Below are 10,911 nucleotides of genomic sequence, written 5' to 3'. Positions count from 1 at the left end.
AGTTCCCAGTATGACTGGGCGAGAGATCCTTTCAAAGCACCAGCTTCAACTGGTTTCAGCTTTGCAGAGGAGAACCAGTTCATTGACATGACGTCTGACTCCACACTGAGACTGCAGTTCACATCACAGACACTGAGTGAATTCTGGTAGAGAAGCAGTATCCACTCTGAGGGCAGAAGGCTGTGGGCGTTCTTCTTCCTTTTGCAACGTCTTTGTGAGACTGGCTTCTCTGCTGTTGCTGCACTGAAGACAGGTCCCAGCTAAACACTGAGCAGGAGGTGAGAGCTGCAGGATCCTGCTTCAAACCCGCTTTGAAAAGCTGTGCACTGCAAAACCTGCTCATTGTAGCCATTAATCCTGACTTTGTTATTTTGATCAAAGAAGAAAATCAGCAGAAATTGTTTTATTCATTTTTGTTTTTTGTAGGTTAAAGTGTTTAATATATTGTGCTCCTGATTTAATGTTGCTGATCAGTTTGAATTCATTATTATTACTATTTATTGAGTTTGATTAATTTTATTTTTCAAGTCGGTCAAAAAATGTTCAAAGTTTAAGTAAGGATTTAATTTCTTTTTTATTTCAGGCAAATTGTTGCAATTTTTTCTCTTACAGACTAAAAAACAATGTTAATAAAGTTATTTTTTGTTGTAAGTTGATCTACAGCGTATTTCTTTCTTTTTTGTTTTCTTTAATGTAAATAAGGATAAAGTGTTAAAGCGAGGTGTACATATAACAATTTTATAGACAAATGATACTATTTATAGTTGTGGGGGGCGCAAAATGTTTTTTTCTTCCTGGGGGGGCATAAGAGAAGTCAGTGAGAAGCATTGGTTTAAGCTAATATGTTAAATATTGAGATTAAAATTAAATGAATAAAATATATTGTGTGAATATATAATTAGACTGAGATGTGAACACCATTAGTCTCAGTACTGCTCCCTGGTCAGTGAGCTGTGTATCGATGTGTTTGACAGTGGTGTGAGTATCCAGAGCCACCTCCTGTAAAAAGTGCAGTATTTAGTGGGGTGTAGCTGCAAGGTCACAGATTGCAAGCAATTACAAACACCAGTTTGAGTTAATTTATCAGGAATATTTTATAGTGATCTACAAGGAAAATTACTGTTACGTCATTAATGTGCAGGCTTTTGTATAGTACTGAATCACAAGCTCATAACAGGTTTTTAAAGCTCAATCATTAAAGTCAGTTTTGAGCAAAACAGTGAAGTAAAATGTGTAATATTTCCTGTGATATATAGTGAACACTGAGTTTACATTTTGCTGCTCTTGATTCCATGAGAGCAGCGATTCCGTCTTCAGTCTACAGACAGTGTAACCCAGCGTCTTCATTGTGGTTGCAGTCATTAACACCGATTTGACTTTGAGGGCAATCAAAGATATTATCCTCGGCTCCTGTGCACCGCAGCTCGTCCAGCCAGATCTTGCCAGACCCTACAGAAGGAAAGAAGTGTTTAGAGCAGACTGGTGTTGTGCTGTTTTTCTCTGACCCAGTGTTTTAGGCTTATGAACTATGAGTTTTTGTGTGTGGACTCTTTTTATTTGACAGATTTTTATCAGCCAAAATAAAGGCTTACTTTCGTTTTCTTCACTTTGTCTCTGTGCATCTTCATAAAGGTTCTTTATCTTGTGACACTATGACATAAACCGCCTGCTTGCTTTGACAGTCCCTATGGTTACTTTTTTAATACACTTTTAGTTCCTATAAATTCTGTGCTACACTTACAACCTGTGCACACATTTTACATTCACCTGGAATTAGATGTGGCTTTATGAATTTATGTTACATTTTATGAGATTTCCTACTATTTGACCATAAAAAGTCAACATCTTATTATTTAATTTCTTTGAAATTTGGGAATAGCATTTTAAATAAATTAAATAAATAAATAAATAAAATAAGGTTCTAGCAGTAAGATTGAGATTCATTGAAAACATTAGATGACAGAGTGGGCCTGGTACCTGGGGCGGCACTAAAGGTGGAATGGACAGTCTGGAAGCCCAGCATCTTACAGATCACCAAGCCATCCAAACGGTCAAATCTGTCATCACATACAGTGCCCCAGATATTGTTGTGCTTCACTTCCACTCGTCCTTGGTTTTTTCCTGGCACAAGACGCACAGTCACTGTGGTGGACAAAGTTGAGGTGACAAGATTAACAGTGGGTTTTTGTTGTTGCTGGAATCATTGTTGTTATGAAAGAGATCAGGATGGTTAACACTGGTAAAAATGTCCCTGTGAGATATTTAGTTGGTTTGCACTTCATAAATGACAAATCTGGAAATGCTAACTGACAAACACGCTGCATTTTCTGTGACTACTTCACAAAAAGCCAACTTGTGTTCTGGCGATTAAATATTTCTGCTGTGAGATTTACTTACCTGGATGACTGAGCATGCATCAAGATATTTCTGCTGTGATATAGCAGCCATACTTGTTGAATCACTGTGTGCTGCATGCTATTTTCATCAGTACAAATCTAATAACAAAACATTCTAAGGCTTTTATTTTCTCTCTGTCAAAAATGGTTAATGTCCCTTTAGACATTAGAATACCTTTAATACATTTTTGAATGTTTAACATCTGAGGTTTCTGAAGCTATCGCTGCTCTCAGGTCAGTATGAAGTGCACTTACACTCTGTTCCCATCTCTCCCTTCTCTCCTTTGGTACCTGGTGGCCCAGGAAGACCTGTGGAGAAAAGATTAAAGCTGACATATGAAATTACAGTAGGCCCATAATTTATTAGACAAAGACACATTTTTCCCAGTTTTGCTTTTGTACACCACTACAATAGATTTTATATCACGATGAATATTTGACTGCAGTGCAGACTTGCAACTTAAATTCAAAAGGTTTTACAAATCTTTGCATTATACACTGTCCCCTACAGAAAACAGCTAAAGTGCATGATGACAGAATACAAACATCTACAACATCTAAGTCAACAAGGTGTCAGTCATGGACCCAAATGTATCTATCACAAACAGACTGAAGCTTATACATAATTTTATTAACCTCCTAAGACCCGAACTCTTCCACAGCATGCATTTTTAATTTCTCTGTGATGTTTGGGCTGATTGGGACCTGATAAATGTAAAAAGAAAGAATTGCCAGATTTTTTTTTTTACCTGATTTTTGTTTCTGACAAAAATTAGAGCCACATATGAGGACATTCGTTTTAAATTTCAATAGAACAGTGGCAGTATAATGTCCTCGTAAGTGGATATCAGGCCCTTGCAGGGCAAAATTTAGTATTTTGGTCTAAATAACCCAAAACGTGATGTCCATGTATGTGGACGCCAGGTCCTAGGAGGTTAAGGAAGATCTACAATCAAACATCTGTCTGCTTCCTGGGCGCTTGACTCTAGTTCAGTCATATTTCTGCCTGCCTTCTTCAAGCCAATCAGCCTCCAATCTGCTTACTGGTCATCTGTCATTATGTTCAATTCATTATAAAGATCTTTGTTCACTGAACTGGCTCTCATATTAAACTTCCCTGTATGAGATATCTCTTATAGATGTAGCCTAGTGGAACTTTTCTAACAAAACCAGCTCTTTTTGTGGAATATGTAACCCCCAGAAAAAGTAAGGAAAAACTAAGCTTCCAGTGTGTGAGAGAAACAAGACTCCAAGTCATATTTTCTCCATCTTTTATGGAAGCCCGTTTCCACTACAAAAAACCACAATAACACGTATCCATAACTCGAAATTTTGAGTTATTTTCTTTAAATTTCGACTTATTAACTCGAAATTTCAAGTTACTTTTCTCAAAATTTCAAGTTACTTTTCTCAAAAATTTGAGTTACTTTTCTCAAAATTTCCAGTTAGCTCTGCCAATCAGTAATCAACGTGAATGAGGTCACTTTCTTGTTACCCGGAAGCATATGGCGCAGACTAACGCGCATTCAAAACCGGATCGCAACAAATTGGCGCTTTAGCGAGTACGTTTGCTGATAGTAACGCCATGTGATTCAGCTAATAACACAAGGATTTTATCATTTTTGAAGCCAAGCTGAAAATACTCAGCAATCTGTGCATTCATGACTGGATGTAATACCGGTAGCTTAGCTGTAGCATTTGTACCTGAGGGCTTCAGCTTCCGGGTAACAAGGAAATGACGTCATTCACGTAGATTACTGATTGGCAGTGGTAACTCGAAATTTTGAGTTAACGAGTCGAAATTTCGAGAAAATAAGTTGAAGTTTTGAGTTATGGATCCTTTTTTTTTTAGTCGTGGAAATGGGCTTGTTGATTAAATGTGCTTACCTTGTGTTCCATTGTAACCACTTGGCCCTCTAGGACCTGTCGTGAAAATGACAAAATGAAATCTCATAAAAGAGAAAAACACAAACAGCACAAACATATACGAATATGGATTTGTATGGGTTTAACAAATACTGTTTTAAAATACTGTTTCACATTAGTCAGACTGTACACACATGGTATTCACAGCACTTCACTTGTTCCACATTCTGTCATGTCAGAGACTTTTTCCAAAATAGCGTGAATTCATTTTTCGCCTGATCATCCTTCACAGAGTTTCCCACAATGACAAAGTTAAAAAAAAGTCTGAAAGTTTGAAATTCTCACAAATTTATTAAAAATAAAAACATAACAAAATATATGTATTAACGTTGAAAACTGACCTCAGGTGCATCATGTTTCCCCTGATAATTTGTCAGCTGTTTCTACAACTTGAAAGTTTTAAATTTAGTTGGTTGGACATGATTGGGAAAAGTACACGTCTGTCTAAGGTCCCACAGTTGACAGTGCAGGTTAGAGTGCAAACCAAGCCATGAAGTCCAAGCATTTGTCTGTAGACCTCTGAGACAGGATTGTGTCGAGACACAGATCTGGGAAAGAGTACGGAAGAATTTCTGCACCACGGAAGGTCCCAGTGAGAACAGTGGTCTCGATCATCCATAAAGACGTTTGCAACCACCATGACTCTTCTCAGAGCTGGAATCCTGACCAGTCTGAGTTATTGGGATTGGTGGGCCTTAGTCAAGGACAACACAATGGCCAAGAAGCCAATGATCACTTTGCCAACCATCATGTGATGGTATTTCTGCAGCAGGAACTGGGACAGTAGTCATGGTCGAGGGAAAGATGAATGCAGTGATGGACACATTCATGATGAAAACCAGCTTCAGTGCACTCTGGACCTTGACTTAGTCAAAGGTCTCCCAACAAAACAACGGCCTCCACACGGCCAAGATAACAAAGGAGTGGCTTCAGGACCACCTGTGAACGTCCTTGAGTGACTCAGCCAGAGCCCAGACTTGAACCCACTGAATATCTCTGGAGAGATCTGATAATAGCTGTGCACCAACACTTCCCATCATGCCCAGTAGAGCCCGAGAGGATCTACTAGGAAGACTGGGAGAAAAAAAAGTGTGCCAAGCATGAAGCATTATACTTAAAAGACTTGAGACAGTTCTGCCAAAGTTACACCAGAAAATGTATTCAGCAAAGGCTGTGAATGTTTATGCACATGTTATATTTTTGCTTTTTATTTTTAATAAATTTGCAAGAATTGCAAGAAAACTTTTTTCACTTTGTCTTATTGGGTACTGAGTGTAGAACTTTGAGGTGAAAATGAATTAAATTCATTATGGAATAAGGCAATAACTTGTCAAAATACAGCACAAGTGACACGCTGTGATTATTTTTTTGATACTTTGATTAGTCAGTAAGACTAAAACAATGACGTATACAGTAAATGCAAAGTATTTCCATTTTCAAATAAGGTTTGCTGTGACCTACAAAGAAAAGAAGAGGGATGAAGTCCAAATTGCCCTCAGTGTATCCACCAGTGTTCTGAGTGCTCAGTTAGGCTAGAAAAGCCTTAAATAATTTTCAGTCCATTTATTTCTGGATTTGTGTACACATTCAGTTTTGTGTATACATTCAGTTTTGTGTATACGTTCAAGACAATATATTTCTGAAGGTGGTATTGACATAAAATTCTCACCAGAGAATCAGTAACAACAGTAACAACCCATCCTATCCATACATGCACAGAAATCAAACCATATGTGTCCATAAATTATGTGTAATAATGAGAGTTGACACAGGGAGAAAGTATTGAACGGATTAACAAAGGGAGGTGCATGAAGGCATGTAAAGTCATAACAGACATCTTGCAAAACTGCAGGATTGATCACTCTGTGAGCCAAATTCACCAAATCAGCTCCATCTCTGTGTGCTTCAGGACCAGTTTCCCATCAAAAATCTCTATTATCTGCCTTATTTACTTGTTTATTACGCACCAGTTGTGTACAGTGTTGCTGGCTGCTGTTTTTCTGTTTTCCTAAAATGACTTCTGACAAGAAAGCCTAATTCCTGCTATTCACTACAAAAAAATTTAACCTTTTTTTGGTAATGAATTATGCCAAATTGCTAAACGCGTAGCTATGTTTCTAATAAAACCTCTGTAACTTTGTGAAAAACAAGGTTTCTGATTTTCACTTTCTAATATAAATATTGATTTTGTTTCTTTTTCTTTATCATGTAGAAAAACTGTTAAATATGAAACTTCTTTACACTGACAGAAAGGGGAGATTCACCGGTCCGACCGCTTAGATGGGTCGTACGTGGCCTGCAATGTAAAATGAGTTCGACAGCCCTGGCCTAGGCGGTGGCACCATAACTGCCATTAGTGATTGGGATGAAAACCAGGGATCCATTGTCAGCCCCTACGCTGGTGCAGTCGGTCACCCAGGACCGGAATATCTAGGGACAATGCTGGAATATCTAGGAAGCATATCCCCCAGGACACCATCTAACCACATCTACTTTTCTGCCACAGCTGTTTCGCTTTTACCGTTTGTAATACTTTTCATTTTAATTTTTAGGGGATATAAGGTGAGTAACATTAACCCCGTCTTTATGATTGTTTATGCAAAGCTTTTAAATAACAGAAAACCTTAGATGACTGTTATACTGCTTAATGTGATTTTTAAGCTTAGTGAAACCAAATATCTCCCTCCAATAGGGTGACCATATTTTGATCTCCAAAAGAGAGGACACTTGGCCCAGCCATGAAGAACTGTAACAAAACTGTTTGCTTAAAGAAAACTTTGACATATTTAAACGATGCCTTCTCTGTGCGGTTAATGAATGGTGAAATAAAAAATGTCATATAGTCTTTTACAAGTCAACAAGTGCAGAGAAAGAGGATGATTGGTCGCCCTAGTGTATAATCTGCTTCAGTTTGAGTTTGAGTGAATCCTCAACACGGCTGCAATGAATTTAACCAAAAACCTTACCTGGACTGCCAGGGTCACCTTTCTCTCCCTTTGCACCTGGTCCTTGATCCCCAGGTGGACCCCTAGGACCTGCATTTGTAAAGACAACAATGGTGATTTTAAAATGTCTGTTTAACTTTTATGGGAGCAAATTTTAACTCGTAAATGTAAATTAACAAAAGACAGACACCCTAACCAGTTTCCTCTTATCTAAGGGTGACATTTGTAGTCACCTTTCAGAAGGACACCAAAGCCGTGAAACACCTAAATAACATAAACTTACATACATTGTTTCAGCTGACGATCTTAGCAGCTGCTCACAATGAATAAACCAAATGCCTTCTGCAGGAAAGGTTTATGGCCAGATGAGACAAAAACTGAACCATCTGGCCTCTGTTACATGCCATGGGGATGTGCAGGTGAGGTGCTGTTTCTCTTCCTCTGCTGCTCATTTTTCCCAGCCTGCACCTGGACTCACTGAGCAGTTAGCCATAAAACATTATAAAGTCTGTTTGAGGTCCACTTGCAATTTTCTCTGCTCTCTGGAGTCTGAGATTCTGGTGAGCAGAATGGAAAGACACAGTCGTTTTGACAGTTTCGGGAACAGTGTAGATGTTTTTTTGCTGCTACTAGTGAAGGCTGGTCGGCCACAGAAGTGCGTCTGGTTGTTGGTTGTGTTGTTTCTTCCTTTAGACAGGTTAGTTTGTGTTGTGACTTTTCTCTTTCTGTTCTCTTATTGATATAATGATCTTGTCTGCATTCAGGGTCCAATCCTGCCCGCCTCACACACAGTTCATGACAGTCAGGGCTTTTAAAATGAAGCATATTATTTATACCTTGATGATGGTGATAACATCTGGCTCTGGAGCTGTTCGGCTGCCAGTGGTACCGGTACATTGCACAAAGTTGTTAGAATAATGAAGAACAACAATGATCTCCAAATTCTTCAACATAACCTCCAATCAAAGCTAGACGGTTAAAACTTGTTGTGTTTTCTGGTACATTTGCATATTGACTGAAGCTGGTACCACTGACTAACAATGGATGTCAGTTTCAAGTACCTTGGTGTCACAGAGGGAAACCAAACTGCTAGGAAAGTCTCAACCACAAAATACCTGCAGAGCGTAAGAAACATCCTGAGGAGTCAGCTGAATGGGAAGAACAAGTAGAGGAAGAAGGCTGTCGGGATCGATGTAGTGATACCAAGTGGTAGCAACACCAGGAAGAAGGAATGTGAGAAGCTCGAGGAATACCGAGAGCTCACAGAGGAGTCAGAGAAGAAGTGGAAGGTGAAGGCTGCCTTCCAGTCGAGAAAGGTTGGACTGAGAGAATGAAGCCCTCCCTGCTCGCCTCTTATTAAGTCTGAGAGGGTAAAAAGACATCTGGCCTTTTAAGTTTAAAGTGATACAGAGTGCTAAACAAAATTCATGTGTGCTAATTGAAGCTATAATCAAAGATATAAGGAAGAGGAAGGAAGGCTCATTTTATTATAAATTGTTTGAAGTGAGTTTGACTCTGGCCGTCGTTTTAGAGAACCTGTGAGGAAGAACAAGAGACTCCAGGTTTCTTTTATCCCAACTGCAACCCGTCTCCTTAATGGCAAATAACTGTCTTGTGGCTTTTTATCATTGTTTTGTTTATTCTTATTGCTTCCCCTTGTGGGACAATAAAGTATTGAATTGAATATGTCTAATTAACATGCTGAATGAGATATGCAGTTTGAGTAATAAAAATAATTCTAATATCTAGACTTTGTGTGTGTGTAGACATGCTGTTGCTCTCTTTGTGTCTCATCGTTTGCCTCCCTGCTTGTTTATCTTCATTGCTGTCTCCGGCTGTATGTCTTAAGTCTCAGTGTTTCCTGTTCATTCTCTCGTCCTGTGTTCAGTGTGCTAAGTTTTGCTTCCCCCGTCTCATCACATCTTGTTCACTCCAGCTGTTTCCACTTCCCTCGTCATCCCTCAGCGTATTTATTGTCTCTGTCTCCCTCAGTCTGTAAATCTTCTGTCCTCCCTCGTGTCTCCATGTCCTCTCATTCTTTCCATGTGTTTCAGGTATTTTGTATTTAGTTTTCCCAGTTTAGGTTTTTTATGGTTGGCTCTTTGTTTAATTTTGTGTCTCTGTTTTGTTCTTGTTCATTATCAGCCACAATAAACGGCTCGTTTTTTTCCAGAAGCTCAAACATACATTTGTGCTTCTGAACTGGCTAAATACAAGACTGTGCATGAGGATTATGTATATGAAACTACTCTTTGAAAGACTCCCTCAGACTTCATTTATTCATGACCTGCATTCTCTGAGACTGTTTTTTGTGCTCAAAGATGAATTCTCATGCTTCTCATTCAGAAAGGGTTTATGAAGCAGCACAGCCTGAAACGATCATTGGTGTAAGTCAGTCAGTTCAGGCAGAGATGGGTTGTGCACCCACACCTGCTCCTAGGGTGGCCAAGGTCCCCCCATTCCCTGCAGCTGTACCAGTTCCTCGGGGGACACTGGCTAGGACCCAGCTGGCACCAGCTCCTGCTCCGAGGGCAGCTGGGCTCCTGCCTACCCCTGCACCCGTACCAGTGCCTCAGGTTTGGGAGGCTGGGGCTCAGCCAATCCCGTTTCCTGGTCTCAAATCAGTTAGGGCCCTGCTGGTTTCCGCTCCAGTACCTGGTTCTCAGGTAGGGACAGCGGGTGCCAGATCATCGCTTATGCCACTCCAAGGTAAGGGCAGCCATGACCCAGCCTGCTCCTGCATCCGTACCTACTCCTTGGGTGAGAGTGTCTGGTGTCTGGTCTGCCCCGGCACCCATTCTCGTTCCCAAGGTGCTAAAATATTGTCGCCAACAGTACTGAATGTTGCACTGGGGTCGTGCTTTGATCTGTGAGATGATATCTCCAGTCTCCCCAGTACCTAAGCTGGTTGTAAAGGATGCACTGAAGCAACTTTGATAAGATTTCAGAGAATGTGAGCAGCTCTTACTATAGCTGCCACAGGGTGGACTGTATGGGCATATTAAACTCTACCATTTTCCAGTACCTGGCTCTCCTTGTTCTCCTTTGTCTCCCCTTTCACCCTTTGGTCCTGGAAGGCCGTTATCTCCATGGTCTCCTGGAAAGAAACATACCGGTATGTGATGGATTATAATATCTGATGACGCAAGCATGCAGAAAAAAGCACACACGGCCAGTGCAGTTAGAAGATGACCACAAAACAAACCAATTTTATTACTGACTGTTACTCCACATCATATTTTCATAAAATGCATAAAATTTTAATAATAAAAAAGAAAATGAAAATGTAAAGAACATTGCATTTCTACACAGGACTTGTATTGTTGTTGTAGAAGTTGTGATCAGTTGGAATGTCTTGTTAATTCTTTCTATTGTGAACTATTTTTAGTGTTGTTTTTCTATATTATTTATTATATTCACATACCAATATGCTATAAGCTATTCTACAAAAGCGAAAAAAACTATAAAATTCAGTTTTTTGAAAAATAAAAATACAAACTTGTTCCCTAAAAAAGTAATTTCATTTAAAGGCGATTTTCTAATTTTGGCACATTTTATATCAATGTAAAAGTAGAAAAATCAATTTCCTAAATAATCAAGTTGTTTCCACAACATATGATGATAGTTTGCAAAATCCATGAACT

At 39.3% G+C, this 10,911-nt stretch overlaps 1 protein-coding gene across 1 annotated transcript in view; it reads right to left on the bottom strand.

The window, feature by feature from the left end:
- Positions 1-666: 666 nt before the first annotated feature.
- Positions 667-10,911, bottom strand: part of marco (macrophage receptor with collagenous structure) — a 28,419-nt gene continuing 18,174 nt past the window's right edge. The window contains exons 6-11 of the mRNA XM_084908451.1: positions 10,293-10,364; positions 7,289-7,357; positions 4,284-4,319; positions 2,652-2,705; positions 1,978-2,142; positions 667-1,449 (exon numbers count right to left, since the gene is read on the bottom strand). Of these exons, the coding sequence (XP_084764577.1) occupies positions 1,319-1,449; positions 1,978-2,142; positions 2,652-2,705; positions 4,284-4,319; positions 7,289-7,357; positions 10,293-10,364 (527 nt within the window). The 3' untranslated portion in view covers positions 667-1,318. The remainder of the gene's footprint in view (positions 1,450-1,977; positions 2,143-2,651; positions 2,706-4,283; positions 4,320-7,288; positions 7,358-10,292; positions 10,365-10,911) is intronic.

Source organism: Perissodus microlepis, chromosome 16 (assembly GCF_051167445.1).
Source record: "Perissodus microlepis isolate ML-2025 ecotype Zambia chromosome 16, ASM5116744v1, whole genome shotgun sequence".
NCBI classification, from domain to species: Eukaryota; Metazoa; Chordata; class Actinopteri; order Cichliformes; family Cichlidae; genus Perissodus; species Perissodus microlepis.
This window is presented reverse-complemented; position numbering and strand designations above follow the sequence as displayed.